At 43.7% G+C, this 15,551-nt stretch overlaps 1 protein-coding gene across 5 annotated transcripts in view; it reads right to left on the bottom strand.

The window, feature by feature from the left end:
- LOC146798638 (neo-calmodulin) overlaps positions 1–15,551 on the bottom strand; it is a 269,893-nt gene that overhangs the window by 200,031 nt on the left and 54,311 nt on the right. For all 5 annotated transcript variants that reach the window (XM_085625959.1, XM_085625960.1, XM_085625963.1 and 2 more), the window contains 2 exons: positions 14,369–14,475; positions 11,627–11,762 (listed from right to left, as the gene is read on the bottom strand). In XM_085625959.1, coding sequence (XP_085482085.1) covers positions 11,627–11,762; positions 14,369–14,475 — 243 coding nt within the window. The remainder of the gene's footprint in view (positions 1–11,626; positions 11,763–14,368; positions 14,476–15,551) is intronic.

Consider the following 15,551-nt stretch of genomic DNA (forward strand, 5'->3'; position numbering starts at 1 on the left):
ACTTCTCCTGCATCTTGGTGATACATTGCTTTTAATTCAATACAGGAAGGGGACTCACTCAATCTGCGCAATGCAAATAACTGTGACTTAACAGCACCGTCCATCATGATGATGGCGAAAGAGACGGCCTGCAGCGTTAACGAGATGAGATGCAACAGGTAATGATTGATGCCATGCATTGGCCGCAGAATGGCAGACTGAATGATGTAGATTTTGTTGTGTGTGTTGCGCATGAATTGATGTAATTGTGCACTGCCACTAATCAACTTTCTACAGAACACACTAATTTTCCCCTTCTTGCAAACAAGAAATGTGTACTTCTCCTGCATCTTGGTGATACATTGCTTTTAATTCAATACAGGAAGGGGACTCACTCAATCTGCGCAATGCAAATGACTGTGACTTAACAGCACCGTCCATCATGATGATGGCGAAAGAGACGGCCTGCAGCGTTAACGAGATGAGATGCAACAGGTAATGATTGATGCCATGCATTGGCCGCAGAATGGCAGACTGAATGATGTAGATTTTGTTGTGTGTGTTGCGCATGAATTGATGTAATTGTGCACTGCCACTAATCAACTTTCTACAGAACACACTAATTTTCCCCTTCTTGCAAACAAGAAATGTGTACTTCTCCTGCATCTTGGTGATACATTGCTTTTAATTCAATACAGGAAGGGGACTCACTCAATCTGCGCAATGCAAATAACTGTGACTTAACAGCACCGTCCATCATGATGATGGCGAAAGAGACGGCCTGCAGCGTTAACGAGATGAGATGCAACAGGTAATGATTGATGCCATGCATTGGCCGCAGAATGGCAGACTGAATGATGTAGATTTTGTTGTGTGTGTTGCGCATGAATTGATGTAATTGTGCACTGCCACTAATCAACTTTCTACAGAACACACTAATTTTCCCCTTCTTGCAAACAAGAAATGTGTACTTCTCCTGCATCTTGGTGATACATTGCTTTTAATTCAATACAGGAAGGGGACTCACTCAATCTGCGCAATGCAAATGACTGTGACTTAACAGCACCGTCCATCATGATGATGGCGAAAGAGACGGCCTGCAGCGTTAACGAGATGAGATGCAACAGGTAATGATTGATGCCATGCATTGGCCGCAGAATGGCAGACTGAATGATGTAGATTTTGTTGTGTGTGTTGCGCATGAATTGATGTAATTGTGCACTGCCACTAATCAACTTTCTACAGAACACACTAATTTTCCCTTTCTTGCAAACAAGAAATGTGTACTTCTCCTGCATCTTGGTGATACATTGCTTTTAATTCAATACAGGAAGGGGACTCACTCAATCTGCACAATGCAAATGACTGTGACTTAACAGCACCGTCCATCATGATGATGGCGAAAGAGACGGCCCGTTAACTTAAGATGAGAAGGAACAGGTAATGAATGATGACAATTAATGGCATGCATTGGACACCTGACTCTGAGCTATTGGTCTTTGTGTTTGCGTTGTTTGTTGTGCACAAAGTGATGTCAAAGTGTACTAGTAGTAATATATCTTTCTGTACACAATAAAGAATGACTCAAGTCAGTAATATTTATATTTCTACTCTGGGTGATTCATAAAAATTATACTTATACTGCAGGCCGATCTTCAGTCAGTAAAAGTATCAGAGATGATGATGAAGTCAGGAGGAGGATGTTTCAGGAGTGGCATAAAACGGAAAAGCCTAAAGGTAAACACGTCAACAACAACCACAGCAGACCCAAATGTCTGTGTAGAAGTTGAATAGAGTGTAGCGGTGGGATGACTGCAGTGCATTGATTTTACTAACTTTAACTGTAAAATGCTATGTTTGGAATGGATAATGTGCTTTGCGTTTGTCCAACTCTTTGAGAGAAAAAAAAGGACTCTAAAGTGATAACGTAGGATGTGCTAATGGTAAGCACTGTGGGCCTGATCTCTCCTGTTACTGTTGAAGGTCAATGCTGGAAACAGACTAGAGTAGAGATGATGCATATGCATACATGCCACCTCGGAAAGTGTTCTTGTTGCACTACACCATCACTTGTGCATTTGTTTTCACTTTCTTTCTCAATATCCCCTTTGGTTTTCAATCTAAAATTACAGGCCCGGCCTTGGCCAAAACTTTGTAAAACATTACAATGCATATTAATTACCTTACCAATCAATCACCTTTTTTTTCCAGCCGGGCAGTGGCGAGTGGCGAGGCGACACACCCAAGATTGATGGACGAGAGGAGCAAGAGGAATGCCGAGATGCAAAAAACCAGTCCACATTGTTGACCAGGATAAGACAGTAACAGTATCCACTTTTAACTTCTTTTAAATAATTTGATTAATATCTTGTATACAATCTTTACAACAGTGTGTTCTTGGAGTTGTTATTATCAATCATCATTACGTTTGCTCTGTGTTTACGATTCTTCACTACCAATATTTAAAATTTCTATTTGCTATCTGTTAAAGTATTAAGGCCGGAACAGAACAAGAAATAGAAGTGTATGTAATCCGGGTCTCATCATCATGCATGCATTGCCTTTTTCTCCCTTAACATATGGAATGGATATGGTATGGTAGTCTTCAATGATTGTCGTTTGTTTGTCTATGTATGCATACTGTTTTTCTATGTCAAACCTTTCCCAAAATCCCCCTTCCCATCCATTCAACAAACCCTAACCCTCTTCCCCCGGGCTGTGTGACTTATTGTCGAGGTGTAACTAAATTAAATGTACACCAATACTTAATCACACACTTGCTGGGGTGGATGTGGTGAAAGCAACACTACTTCAATTTCAATGCAGAGCGATGATCTTCTTCTGCTTGCCCACCCATGAGTAGGATATTTCAGAGGTTATTTTATTTAACAAAGGAACATATACCTCAGCATGAATTGCCGGCATTGATTGGATTTGTTGGTTGTCATTCCTCATATACAGCACTAACTGTTAGACTGTAGGCATAGTCAAGTGACTCGAGTCGACAAAACTATAGTTTGTAACTGTCTAGTAGGTTGTCCTCATAATAACCACCATTCAGTTTTTTTGTCAAATATTTGAGCATATAATTGTTGCTCGGTAAATTCTGTCATGTACTTCATTCAACTACTCCTCTAACAGTCTCTCAAAGGCGATTGACTGTCTCCTTTTCTTTTTTGGGAAATGCTGCCACCCTGCCAGTGTATACTACTACTACTATACTACCACCACCACCACCACCCCAATGATGGCATGTATGAAAAAGGAAACCATCTTCACCATGCAGCCAGTCCTGTGCCACAGTTGGACATAAACATCAAGCACCGGTAAGAGAGAAGTTTGGGGGAGGCAGAATTAATAATGGACATGTTGTCAATGATTTCATTTTCAAACACCACTCCACAGAATGCATAGACTAGAGGACAGACTGAAAGTACTAGAAGGACCAGTCAATGAGTGAGGTGTGTCGCATCTATCTGTTTGTGTCTCATACAGTCAGCAAATTATTGAAATCAAACATAGGCTATGGGCGGCCATGCACCAGCAAGGAAACAGTGTGATGTAAAACAGTTACCCCACCGACAAAACATTAACATTGCATGTAACATAGAAAAATATATTTAATTTACCCTAACAAATAAACTAAACCCACAAAAGCTGACCCACCCACCTCCCTAACCCCAACCACTGTCCACAGTAGAAAAAAGTCGAACGCCAAACGAGTAAAGAACAGGAATTAAAAAAGGGGCAGTGACAGGGACTAACTGGCGGGGCGGGACTGGAGGAGGACACGCATCTGGCGCATCTCGTCCTCTAAATGGGCGACGCAGCGTCTAAGGCCGCGGCAGTTGCAGCCACAGTGGGGGGGGGGCACCGGAGATGACACGGTGGCGGCGGGCAGCCGCCAGGCGGTGGCGCCGTACCGCTGGAGGGCGGTGGCTGGGGCCCGGGGCACTGGAGGAGGCTTCAATAGCTGCTGCAGTCTCCTCCTCGGCTAGGACCACCAGCCGCCGGTATTCCTGCTGGATTGCCTCCAGCTTCCGGCGCTGTGCCTTGGCGGCCAACTCCTTCCGGTTGAGTTTCGGAGTTGCTGTGTATCAAAAAGAAAAAAACAAGACAATTGTAAAATATAGTCTTAATAAAACAGTAGGACAAGGTAATTATTTATACACATAGTGGCATGGTAGAGTAGCACTATAAAATAAAGCACAGTAGTACATAACATTTTAAATATCGCCCGTCCTTCTTCCTTCCACCTGTCTTACACTTTTTAGTTGAACAGTGCACCAGGTGCTCTTCTCCATAAAACTTTCAAAGCGGAGTTGAAATCAGATAGATGAGGCCATTGGTTACTCAATACTCCGGCTCCTAGTCCTATACCAATTAAAGGGAATTCTAGTCTTCTAGTTCACTCTTCAAACGTCCCCAAGAACTCATACTTACTTACGACATCGGATAGCGGGCGGACTTTGCCTGCCCGCCATCCGACTGCTAAAAAGGGTGGGGGTCCCGTGGGGACAATTAATTAGGATGATGCGCCCGGCACAGTGGCGGGCGCACCCTGTTTTTTTAAATTTAAATTCTAGTTGGCTTTGCTGAAAGCAATGCTAAAATGTTGTGCTGCTTTTCCAAGCACAACATGACGGGCCCCGCACGGAGCCTGTCACGTTTTGCTTTGAAAGTCGGGGGGGGGGGGGGTACCATAGCATCGGTAGGTACCCTCCATGGGGGCCCCCAAGCATACTCTGCAATGTGTGCATGCCTTTCCGTGGCGGACGGCAATGCCGCCACGCAAAGGCATTCCAAAATGCAGATTATATGGCTGGTGGTGTGGTGAGAGAGACACCACCGCCATATTGAACCCTTTTCCGCCTGGACATGTCTGAATATTTTCTACAGGGATGGCGGGAGGTTTGCCCCTGCGGTGACGGCAGTGAATTCCAGCCGGTCCGGCGGGGGCAATACGCCCACCATCCTAATGGGGCCCTAAGTCACAACTGTACAGTATACATATACATACAGTACACCTTTGCAGTGAGTGTGCTGTCAAGTTCAACAATAGTTAAAGATTATGAATCTAACTTACCACCGCCTGCCACTGGTGCTGCCACTCCCCCTACCGCTCCGTTGCTATCTGCAACTGCCGCATCCTCGCCCTCGGCGTCGCCTTCGCTGGCCCCAGCAATGGTGGTCGATAGTGCGCCTAGAAAACATTACACATTTATTAGGCGTCATATACACCTCCCCCCTATTGATCAGTAGCAAGGTTGAAAAATGAGTTAATACTAACATACATCACTACTACAAATCAGGTAGTAGTAGAGTAGACACTAATAGTTATATGATCATTGTAGCATTTGCTTGATTAGGCCTAGCCATGCACATGTGACGTTACCTTTACCTTGCAGCTTCTTAAGACACCTTTGAGCCCACATGACCTGACTCACACTGCTACTGTCTAGTCTACGCGCTGCGTACAAGCGGTCAACAAACATTAATAACAAGCCACTTTTTTAGGAAGAACTGGTGTACTACTGTTACTGTTAGTCCATATTGCTTATCCATAGATGCTACACTTTTTGGCACGGCTGAGAAATGCTTGCAAGTTGCATTATACTAACGCACACCATTTCTTTTTTCGCATTACAGACGCAAGATTCCCTTCTACGAACCAGAGCTTCTGAACGATGCACCAACTACCAGTACTAGGTTCTTCTGAGGTGAGGGGTCCCTTCACTCACATCTTCATTTATAAATGTATATAAACTAAATTGCTATGGGATGGTGGTGCTGCCTTCCACCACTGTTCAGTTATCATGATTTAATTCCCAACTGTATAATTGTAACAATGTATATTGTTTTAATGTTATTGATTTGCCGGTTGGTGCTGCTAAGAAAACAGTGTACAGACCTTCTCAAATTGAAATAAACATTTTAAACTTACATAGACTTCGTGGTATTTGGTGTGGAGTGGACTAACTTACACGAGTGAGCAAATTAAAGTAAGGGTGTGCATGTGAATTGCTTCCACGACAGAGGTTGGGTGTGTTATGTTCTGGGTTGTCTACTTGTTGGGTATCTTGGGGGGAGGGTTCCGAGACCTAATAGGTATGACAAGACAGTACTATAGTCAAGCAGTGGAATTGTGGTGGGTGCGGAATTTCTGATTGAGGTGTGCAAGGAAGGTCCAACCTACCATCACCAACATCCTATTTTCTGGTGCAAATGTATGTGCAAGATCCCTACAACAGTGGTATGTCCTATAGGGTATCATATCAAAATATTAAGAAATCTGGTAGGGCTGTTGTTGCTGTGAATTTTCAAAGCCTCAACATCAATAAGAGTAAAAGTAGTACAAGACAACGACCTAACGGATTGTACGAGCTACTGGTGAATATGAGTTTTATATTACAACCTTTCACAAAGAGTGGCACTGGCCAACTGGGCAAGACTAGCTACTACAGTACAGACAGACAGACTGATAGTATGTAGTAGTACTCAGTCATCATAGCGGAGGCAGGGATAAGATTTTTGAAACCGTACAGATCGAAGGATAATTGGTGGTAAAAAAATAGCACTTGGAAACACACTATAGTTCGGGAGAAATGGGGCAGTAAAAGTTATGGAATAAGAAATATTATTAAAAACAAGAAGACTTACTGGGGCCAGCAGAGGAGCCCTCAGCGGTGTCCTCCTGGTGGTGTTCCTGTCCCGCCGACTGCCCAGTCCCTGTCGGTCTGCCCCTGGGTACTGATGGACAGGAAAGATATAAGAAAGAGACAAACATTGATGGATGGTGTCAAACAAATACAATATTTTTCAACAACGGTCAAAAAACACTTATGTAAACAACAATTGCAATAACTACATTGACCGATCTCATCTGGTCAACATGTAATATCGGGGGATTCGCAGTTCGACTACTTAACTTACTATTTATCAACAGTAATCCAGTCTTCCATTCTGATTCCAGAAAACTAAGTTACAACTAAGCCTAAGTAGTAGTACAACGTACCACCCAACCTAGCCCACCTATTCCAGGCATGCCAATTGTACATTAAGTATGCATTTCCACTGTATTCCTCAACAATGTGTATGGTCCAATCATGGAGGACACATGAACATGACTAAATTTTTTGTATACACCAAATTTTGGTTTGATTGATGCTGATCTGCTACTGCTAAGTAACTGCTAAGCCTACCTCCACTCATTGAACAAACTAGAAAAGGTTCTAAAGACTGCCATACTAGCAGCACGTCACGTAACTGAGTGAGGGGGGGCATCACGCATACCACTAACCAATTAGAAGCTCATACAAAGTACCTAAACCGAAGTATCAATCCGCCCCTATCTATTAATTAGTGACAGGACAAAGTAAGGAGTGGACGTGAGTCACTGTAGCATTACGTAACTTAATTTCTCTCAAACTCGTAAAGAATCACGTTAAGCAAGCGCAAACGCAAAGCTGCAAACAAGTAAGATTAGTAGTAGCGCAGAAGAGCACCTGTGTCATAATCACAGAAGACTTTTAAACGTTATTAACCTGGAATGTATTGTAAGCAGCAACATTCTAGCTGGTTGGAAGGAAAAAAAGATATTCGCAATATATAACATAGAGCAGAAGAACAGACACAAAGTTGTAATAATTAAATAGGTACTCACCAAGCCCCGGGACCTCCACTCCTAGCAGGTCCAGCAGGTCCTGCTCACGGTCCAGGATGTCGGACCACCGGTGCGTCAGCTGTGCCTGGGTGCGCCGGACCCCAGAGATGCGCGACACTGCCCGGCGCACCTTCCCCCACCGCTGCCGACGCTCCCGGAGGCCGTACCCGGACCCAGGCCTGCCACCTGCTGCCAGGGTTGAGGGGAGGTGGCGCTGCACAAAGAAAATTAGTGCAGCCAACTCCGCCTCCCCAAATAAGGCCCGTGCCTGCACCCCTTGTGGGCGCCGCCTTCCGCAAGGAAGGCGGTCGAGGCTCTGGCTGCGCCGGCGAACAGCCCTGCCCTTGGACATGGTTCTGGGGACGGGGCGGGAAAGAAAAGGTAAAATAAATAAAGGAGTAAAGGAAATAAATAGCAGGCAATAGAAAGAGAAAAAGTAGCTAAAAAACAAAAAAAAAGTAGACAAAAACCAAAAATATAGAAGCAGGAAAATAGTTAGAGAAATAATAAGTAATAAAGATCCAAAAAAAGTGGCTATAAACAAAGGATTGAAAAGATTTAGGGAGGATTGAAAATCAGGCCCCAGAACCATGCAATAGAGTGAAAAACAAGATGGCCGCGCCCATTGCGACCACGTGCGCAAGTTCGCGCGATATTTTCTCCCCGAGCAAGCAAAAAACAACGCGATCAAGTAAAAGCGCTCGCGAACAGGAAATATCGACCGCGAACAGGCGCGAACATGCATTGCGCGACCCGGAACAGGAAGTAAGCATCGCGAGAGGGCGGGACAAGTGAAAACAAGATTGCCGCGCCCGTGAGCAACCGCATGGGTAAGTTGGCGACCCGCGATCACGCAAAAAATACCGCGAACAGGCGGCAAAAAAACTTCCGCGTCTTCGCGAAATTTCCGGCGTGTTTGCGGAGATTTTCTGCATTTTCGCGATAATTTGCGAAAGTTAATTTCGCAAATTCCGCCCACCCCTAGTAAAAGGTACATGGGCACCTAGGGTACTTAGACTGAAGACGGTACCCTAGGAATCCCTCACCTAGGCCATGCAGACTACACTGCTGCATGCCTGCTGGCCAGGTGCAGACAAAACAACAAAGTTAACATGCGTGCTGGCCAGGTGCAGACAAAACACCAAAGTCAACATGGCACACTGCCTGTGTGCCATGCCAACTAGCACTGCCAAAGATATAGGTAAGTCATCCCTCTAACAGGCCTTACCAGACCTAAGGCAAGGTGAACTATATCACAGGTGTGGGCATATCTGCATGAGCAGATAGGCCCCTGCAGTATTAGGATCTATTCCTTCATATTGTAAGTGCCAGGGAAGCCACAGAGAGTATATGGGCTGGGAACTAGACGACTCTAGTTCCCCAGCACCATGATGACTTCACTGAAACCAGGAGTGTTTGGTACAACAACTTTTAATAAATCTAAACTGATGCCAGTGTGAGATTTATTAGACTATGTACTCAGAGGGCACCTCAGAAGTGCACCCTGAAAAACCTACCAACCCTAGTGTGGGCACTGACTGGCTTTAGGCAGCCTTCACACACAGGCATGTTTCTGGACCCCTTGGTGGAGAGCCTCTGCTCTCTGGGACCAGAAAGAATGCACATCCTGGGCGAGGGTGTTACACCTCATCCCCCAGGATGGGCACGATGCTCGAGAGGGAAGCTTCAAAGGCCTGCAGCCTTTGCAATGTGAACCCTGCTTCTGCTGCTAGCAGCAGATGGCAGCCCCCGGTTTACATTGGGTGGGAACACTTAGAAGAATGGGTGGTGTGCCCACCTAACCCAACTCCACCCGTAGGGTGAAGAGGCGAGGTGAAGCACATTTTTCAGGCCCCACCATCTTGAGGATATGGAGAATCCGTCAATCAGGGCTAGTTCTATGCCCCCTTCCACAGGAGCATGACATAATAGATGGTGCAGTCACCCCAGGTAAGGCGCCCATTGGCCCTACCTGCTACTCCCCTAAAACGCCCCCAAATTCACTATTTAGGTGTCTTCCCCCAGACCTAGAAACTAGATCTGCGATGACCTAGAAAGAAAGTAGACATCCCTGCAGAGATGATTGAAGACGATGACTGCCTTGGCCCCAGCCCTACCGGCCTGTCTCCAGCTTTGACGAACCTGTAACCTGTCCTGCAACCAGCATCCTCCGAAAATTCTGGGAGGACTGCTGCCTTAAAAAAAAGACTCCAATCTCCAGTGGACAGCGGATGTGTCCAGAAGAAATCAACTCCATCTGGAACCGAAACTCCTGCCCACTCTGCACTGCCGCCATCAGCCAGAGTCTGAGTGGCTCACCTCCTCAGTGAAATATCCCCAGCGATCCGGACCTCGAATCCAGCATTGGTTGACCTCTCTTGACATCCACGATGGCACATGCAGTGCGACTTCAGATGTTCCCCCTGACCACGACCGGCTCCGGTAAGACGGACGTCAAAAGGCACCCCTGCACCCGAAACCCCTGGGTCTTGGTGTGCTGAACCGACAGTGTCCCTATGACCATCAACATCGCTACTTACCTCTGCTGCCATTCGTCTCCCTTCTAAAACCTCCGGTGCAACGTCTGCAGCCTGTTTGTCAAAAGAAGAATCTCCATCGAAAAGCACTGTACCCTTGACGCTGAAATTGCACCCTGCACCCGGACGTCCCTGTGCTGTTGTATGCTTGGTGCTGCTTTGTGCCCCCCCCCCCCCCCCACTGGTCCTAAACACCAAAAAAGCTTGGCCCCTGCAAGCAGTGTGGTTGACCTCTGCATCTGAACCTTGCCTACTGCTAACCTTTGGTCCCTAAGACTGGAACTGTAAGTTGCGTACTAACCTGTTTAACCGCATAATTGTTTTCCTCCATAAGATAACATTGAACCGTTCAAAAATTGCACTGTGGACTTTTAAAACTGAAAAGTATTTTTTATTTAAAAACGTACTTAACTTACTGCGAGGATCTTGGTCTTAAAGTACAAACAAAGCTTATTTTTCTAAAATTGGGGTGGATCTCCTTTTCGAGTCGTGTGTCCATTATTGGTCAATGTTATGCCATAAATGTCTTACACTGCTCTGTGTTAGGCCTAAGGCTGCTCGCCCACACTACCTCTAATAGAGCACTTTGGGCGTTTTCATTGAGCCATGTACACTTTTGGGGAACCCTTGAACTCTGTGCACGGTATAACCACCCAGTGGCATACCATTCACAGAGCCAGCTTCCTATAACAGGCACCACCAAAAAACCTGCATAGAGAGAACAGTTATCATTAAAAAACTGTGCAAGTTTAATAAAAATGGTTTATATAAAAAAACAACAACAAAAAAACCAAAAACTGTGCAAGCCCTTTTAAGGAGATCCAGATGTTGAACAGGGAAGTGTCACTGCTCCATGCATCCATTATAGAAACAGCTCCTACATTTTTGGGGACAGCAGATAATTTATGATAACAGCATTGCTTGGCTTCTAAACATGCAATATGGGGATTTAGTTTAAATGATTTACTAATATAATGGTCGCTGAATATCTAACAAAAGGAAAGCAAAGAGACTCATAAAATGAAACACTGTCGAGGTTTAAAAGTGACCTAGCACATCTGATGAGAATGGAGACTATGCCAACCATGCACCGAATCTATGGGGGGTAGCATACAAGCAGAAATGTTCTTCAAAGCATCCATGGAAACTGCACTTTATGTTAGTTAGTGAAAAGAAATTTGATTAAGTCGGGAAATGGGTAAGAGTGGAAAGGTTTGTAGGTAGCCAACATGTTGAAAGATGACCAGCAATGCACCCTTCTATTTGTAAGGCAATTATCTTCGTAACAAGATGTATATCACTCACCTCCCCAGACAGAATGCCACAGACTTGACACTTCTCCCATTCCAACAAACCAAAGTCGATACTCCAATTCCAAAGGAAGAGCAGCAATCTTTACAGTTTGGCCGTACACCTCTCTTCCTTCCATACATGCTAGAGAACTTACCTTCGTAGTTGACCTGTCCATCTCCATCAATATCCGCTTCTCGCATCCTCTCATCTAACTCCTCGTCTGTTAGCTTCTCTCCCAGGTTGGTCATCACGTGGCGGAGCTCTGCAGCGCTGATGTACCCATTGCCATCCTAAGGAAGAACAGACATTTGAGAGTTGATCTAGGCATCCTCTTTCTATATACACAGAAAGAAGGCTTTGAGCGAGAAGGGAATGGTAACGACCTATCCCAGACCCATCGGGACACAGAAACAGAAATTGGGCAAATGTAAGTGAAGAAAGAGAATTACAGACAAAAAGCTGCCTAGGCAACCTGATTCACCATGACCAAGGACAGAAGAAGAGTAATACTTAGTGTGTTCAAAGACTGAGCTGGGACACAACCTCAGTCTCCTAATGCAAGACCTAGGGCCATATGTAGATAGCTAAATACCGGTCGGTAACGGCCGAAAATCGGTAATTTTCCCGTTACCGACCGGTATTTAGCCCTTTCCAATGTAGGAGGCAGGTTTTAAGGATTCGGTAATTTACCGATTCGGTATTTTAAGAAATCGGTAAAATACCGATTCGGTAAATTACCGAATCCTCAAATCCTATGTAGGGAGCACTCAAGTGAGTGCTTTTTTGTTTCAAGGATTCGTTATTTACCACCAACTACAGGTTGGTGGTAAATACTGAATACCTGTTAAAAAACACTTTTGTGCTTTTCTAGAAATGCCACGTGGCAGACATACATGCCCTTAGGGCATGTATGTGCGCCACATGTGCACACATGCACGATTCAGGGGTGCAACAGGGTGTCAATGTGACACCCTGCCACCCTTGAATCTGCTCCCCCTATTACCGAATCGTTATTTACCGAATCGGTAATAGTCAATGGCTTCCCATTCATTCCTATGGGCCTCCAGGCCCATAGGAATGAATAGGAAGGTCTTCCTTATTACCGATTCGGTGAATACCGAATCAGTAATTCCGAATATTACCGAATCGGTAAAATTTACCGATTTCTTTTTTTACCTACATCATATTTACCGATTCATAAATACCGAATCGGTAAAATTCGGTATTTATGAATCGGTAAATATAGATTACCTACATATGGCCCTTAAGTGTTTTAACCACTCACTATTCTCGTTGGAGTGCCCCAAATATAACAGTGGCACCAAATATATGGTGCAGAAAAAAATCCCATTTCAGTGATGTGGCAAAAGCTCTCACAACTCCAATGAACAGGTTGAAAATTACTCAAGAATTGTACAGCAGAGTACAGGCTTAAGGGCAACCCAAAAAACACAACAGAATGGAAAACAGATTGACTGTTTAAGGGACGGCAGCAAAACAGACTTGCAGTGAAAAGGAATAAAGTGGATTATGAAGATGCTAACAGAATTTGTGAGAAGACTGATAAGTGAAAAAGGGCCATACAGTTCTTCAGGACACATGTGAAAGCTCACATCATGAAAAATTAAAGAAACTGCAGATGAAGAGGCAGAGCTAAGGCACAGAGGGGAGAGCAGAAAAACATCCAAGGTTAAAGTAATAGATTTTGCAAACACAGAATTGAAGAATTAAGCATCAAACATCAGAATCTTAACTAAAAAAGACAGAGAGGGCTTCTAGATGTAATAATTTGCATGCCTTAATACAATTGTGTAGCAAAATGTCCTGATTTAATTCAAAGCACTATGTATAGCATTTAAATCCTTGCATGGGTCAGGTTCTGACCGCCAAAAGAATAATTTTAAGTGGTACTCCCCTAGTTGAGTGCTTTGCTCTAGTACCACTAGAAATGTTATGGTTCCCTCCCACAAGCTTGTTACTTGGGGAGGCGGTAACTTCATTAGAGGCAGTCTTACATTGGAACACTTTTCCCTTTAGTATCAAATCCACATCGACTCTAATGAAATTCAGGAAATCCTTAAAGACATGGCTTTATGGCAACTAATCAGGGCTCTTCACTGTTAAAAAGCTAGCACCAAGACTCCTCCGGGCATATGAGCGCTTTACAAAACTTCAAATCATAGCATACTGCTGGCTTGAGCAGTTAGGAGGCTAAAGCTGAGTGCTGCAAAGCAATTTGACCGTACATCATAAAACGCCTAAATAAATTCTTACTGTAAGATAAGACAAGTGAGAAATCTAAAAGCATGCAAGGCAATACATTTTGCGCCTGGAACTTGCGGACCATCCAATGGTCACATATTTCCAACTGTACAGGAAGAAAAAGCTATTAAAACAAAATAAGACGTGTTAGCTCTCAGACAGCCTAAAATCAATCAGGTCTATCCGTATATGGTGCAAGAATGTTTATGAAAAAGCGTATTCTAAAATCATGCAATGCAACATTTATGTATTTCTGTTTTCCAAGTTGGTAAATACAAATGTTTTGATAGAAGGGCACTATTTAACTTCAAAGAGGAGGGGATCTTTATTCTGTAACTTTAGCTGAGGTTTCTTTTTACACTACATCACAGAGGGCAAATCAAAGCTGAAAAGAGAGGCCTTTATGGCTATTGTTTCCCAACACCAGCCCTTACAATCAAAGTGCATGAAGACCACCACTATAACCACCACATGCAGCAGAGGCTAAAGACCCACACGTACAGACACTGCCAATCAATCCCACCAATCTTCAAAGAGTTATTACCCAAGACAACTCATGAAGACTTATTTTTCAAGAAAACCCCAGGCGCTGATTTCTATCTGAGCAGTCAAAACTCCATATACTGGTCCATACCTTGTCGAACACTCTAAAACCTTCTCGAATCTCTTCCTCGCTGTCTGTGTCCTTCATTTTCCTTGCCATCATAGTTAAAAACTCTGGGAAGTCAATAGTGCCATTCCCTAGGAAGAAAAGAAGTATACAAAACAGGTGAACAAAAGGGTACAGACAGATATACTAAAAGCAGACCAAACTGCAGGACCCTTAACTGGATCTAGCAGGAGCAGTTGAATTTAAGAATACTTCAGCAACCGTGCACTAGTTCATGGAGTGAACCATTTAAAGAACAACTCAAAAGCCTTTGGCAACAACATGCAATCAAGTGCTTGTACTGGTGTAGGTTAATGCCAGCATCTACACAATTCTTATAGTTCAGTTAATGCTCAACCTGAGCATGAGAACTGTGGAGTCTAGTACCAATATGTAATTTAAGGGTCACACTAAACTTAGCTGTCACATTTTATTGCGGTTAACACTTCACATGATCAAAAGTATTCCTCAAACATCTATGGCATCTGTGATCCCAAATCATTCATCACATCTGTAACATCTATGCCAGGGTATTTCGCAAGAGTCCTCGCTTTTCCAGGTCAACAATTTGTTTGTGACGAACCAAATTCTAGGAATTCCATCAGAAATTGAAAAACGAAATACCAGATATGAATCTCATAGTTCTAGTTTACAAAATTATTCAAAATCCATGAGATGTACTCCTTTTGGTAATGAACCCATTCCCTAACAAAATCTTGGTCTTTAAATTCTCTAGAAATTCCAGATAAGCTAAGTGTTGTAGGTGGTAAGCAAGATTTTATAATTACCTCATTATTATATATATATTGATATACATTTTTGGGCCTGGAAACAAGACAAAATAATAAAATACAGCAGATCACATGATGGTTAAACTTATGTTGAATTCTTCTTTTTTTAGAATCAATTGTTTCATCAAATTTCTAACTCTATAGAGACTCGATAAAGGGAACAGGTAATCCCTTGAATTTGTCATCAATCTGCCATTACCAAGATGATTGCATATATACACTCTTCCTCTCTTAAAATGCCCACCACCTTGTGGTAATGGATTTATCAACTGTGAGAGCAATGCTTTAGTAAGAGAGGAAAGAGACGCAGAACCAGACTGTTGCAAGCACGAACGGAAAAGGGGTTAGTGGCCGAAACAGTAGCAAACCCTCCCAAA

Source organism: Triturus cristatus, chromosome 9, assembly GCF_964204655.1.
Source record: "Triturus cristatus chromosome 9, aTriCri1.1, whole genome shotgun sequence".
Classification (NCBI taxonomy): Eukaryota; Metazoa; Chordata; class Amphibia; order Caudata; family Salamandridae; genus Triturus; species Triturus cristatus.